General features: G+C 46.8%; 1 protein-coding gene across 1 annotated transcript; it reads left to right on the forward strand.

The window, feature by feature from the left end:
* Nucleotides 1-684: 684 nt before the first annotated feature.
* Nucleotides 685-933, forward strand: FMAN_15443 (uncharacterized protein; the record flags this gene model as incomplete). Its single annotated transcript, XM_041826168.1, has 2 exons — nucleotides 685-714; nucleotides 787-933. 2 exons carry the CDS (start codon nucleotides 685-687, stop codon nucleotides 931-933), a joined length of 177 nt encoding a protein of 58 aa, XP_041691503.1.
* Nucleotides 934-1,973: the final 1,040 nt, after the last annotated feature.

Here is a 1,973-nt window from a genome sequence, read left to right on the forward strand (position 1 = left end):
AAACGGAAAACGGAAGCTGATACTAACCGTGAGCTACTGGAGCTAAATCACAGCCTCACATTTGAACCCGTTTACTTTCTCCAGACATATTCGTCACAACTGCCTCTTTCTAATAACTCATCTCTACCTCGAAAACAAATCGGTAGAAGAAGTGAGCGCTACGGTAATGATCCGGTCTCGCGGATCCATTGTTCGGCCGAACTGTGACCTGCTTTACCTGATCTTCCCTCCACAAGTTCATATATTGCTCAAGAGACAAAAACTGGATCGCAAGTAACTTGTCATAAAAAAACCCAATGTAGAGAAGTAGCTCTCAGGCTTATTTAGAGTCAAATGTTCAGTTACATCTGTGCTGTCAAGATCATTTCTGTCCTGTTCCTATCCATCATTTCCGATATCCTCGCTGTGAGTAAACATGTGGCCCGTATTATCATGGTTACAGTCATCGGGACGATTTGCAGCAGTAATCTGCTTTTAGGAATGCGCTTGAGAGACCGGACCGGGACAAGCCAGCCAGCCTATTCACACGAGGAACCCCTATAAAGGTCAGCCGAATCGCTTGTACTACACCCAGTATTCAAGTCATCACGATCACCTATTTCCAACCGCGTGGAACAGATTCATCTAGATACTAGAAATGTCGTTTCTAGTTATCTTTCCATGGTTATCAGATCGAGCCTAGATATGTCGAGTGGACCTGCGATGCTTCGATATGTACGGTCAACAACCCAGATCCTTGCGCGGTTGGGTGATCTTTGACACGCTGACGTGTCCTGTGAAGATTAGACGCGTCCGTATGATACGAAATCTGTTCGCGTCCTTGGTTGTGGCCATAACCAACGCGTGCCAACAAGCTATGATATCCGCGATTTCATGCCAATGCAGCACCGCGTGGAGAGCCTCATCGAAGAGTGCCAAACACTGCCGCAATAGGATCTGATGTACAGGACTTGTTTCTGCCCAACGCCAATCAGATATTCATGACAGTTGTTATTACTAAGACTGTGGGAATCGATGAGCTGAGGATATAGCGATGTGAACTCACATCTGGAGAGCGTGATCATCAAGCAATACACCTGAGGTCCAATGGTTTGTAAGATACAGACAGGAGGTTGACTCAACAGAAGTCTCTAGCGCACCATCATAAGTCAGCGTCGTTGAAACGTATGTGAAGAAATATTGATATTATCGCTAGGCTTGATGTGTAAAAGCCACACATTGCCAACAAGGCGACCTGAGTGTCCTCGGTCAAGTCTAACTCGCTCACCTTGCTTTGTTGATGGTTGATGTAACATCCATCAGTCTGTTGTTATGTCTCACTTTTGAGGAGTCTGTGCAATCTGACCCAATCACTGTCGATGGTTGCTGCAGACCGAGGCAGCGAGAACAAGGATATGATCCAGCCTACATGGTGGCTGTAGGGTTCTGTTCGTAAACGAGGCTTGAGAGGCTTCAAGTCCTACTGAATTGCTGACGCAGATAACGCCCCGCCAGGTTGAGTCAACCCGGATCCCGTATGAGCCCAAGATGGATTCAAGCAAACACACGTCTATAAGAAACATCCTTTCCACAAACTTGAAAAGCTTTGAATCTACAATTTTTCATGCCATCTGGAGGCGCGATGCGAAGATGGCCCTAGTCTGTCTCAAAAGCGACTGGCTTTGCAGTACGTTAAACGCATACATTATGGGACCAGCCCTGCTGAACAGTTTACCGAGCTACAACACCTACTTATCCTTRATCAATCTGGGAAGCACGGATTCAAGGATCTCACGATGCCTTTCCTGTTCTTTCTGCTGCTCTTGTATCACTAACGTGAGCTCCTCAAAAGCGCGGGTCAGCCTTTCGTTTCCTCCCYCATACATCCTAGACTCGGGCTCGTCACGGTAAGGCCTCATCTCACGTCTCAATCTGGTGTTTGTATCACTTCGTTCAAACAATTCCGCTTCACGATGGGAAGTCATTGCCCTTAG

This window comes from Fusarium mangiferae (assembly GCF_900044065.1).
Source record: "Fusarium mangiferae strain MRC7560 genome assembly, contig: FMAN_scaffold033, whole genome shotgun sequence".
In the NCBI taxonomy this organism is placed as follows: domain Eukaryota; kingdom Fungi; phylum Ascomycota; class Sordariomycetes; order Hypocreales; family Nectriaceae; genus Fusarium; species Fusarium mangiferae.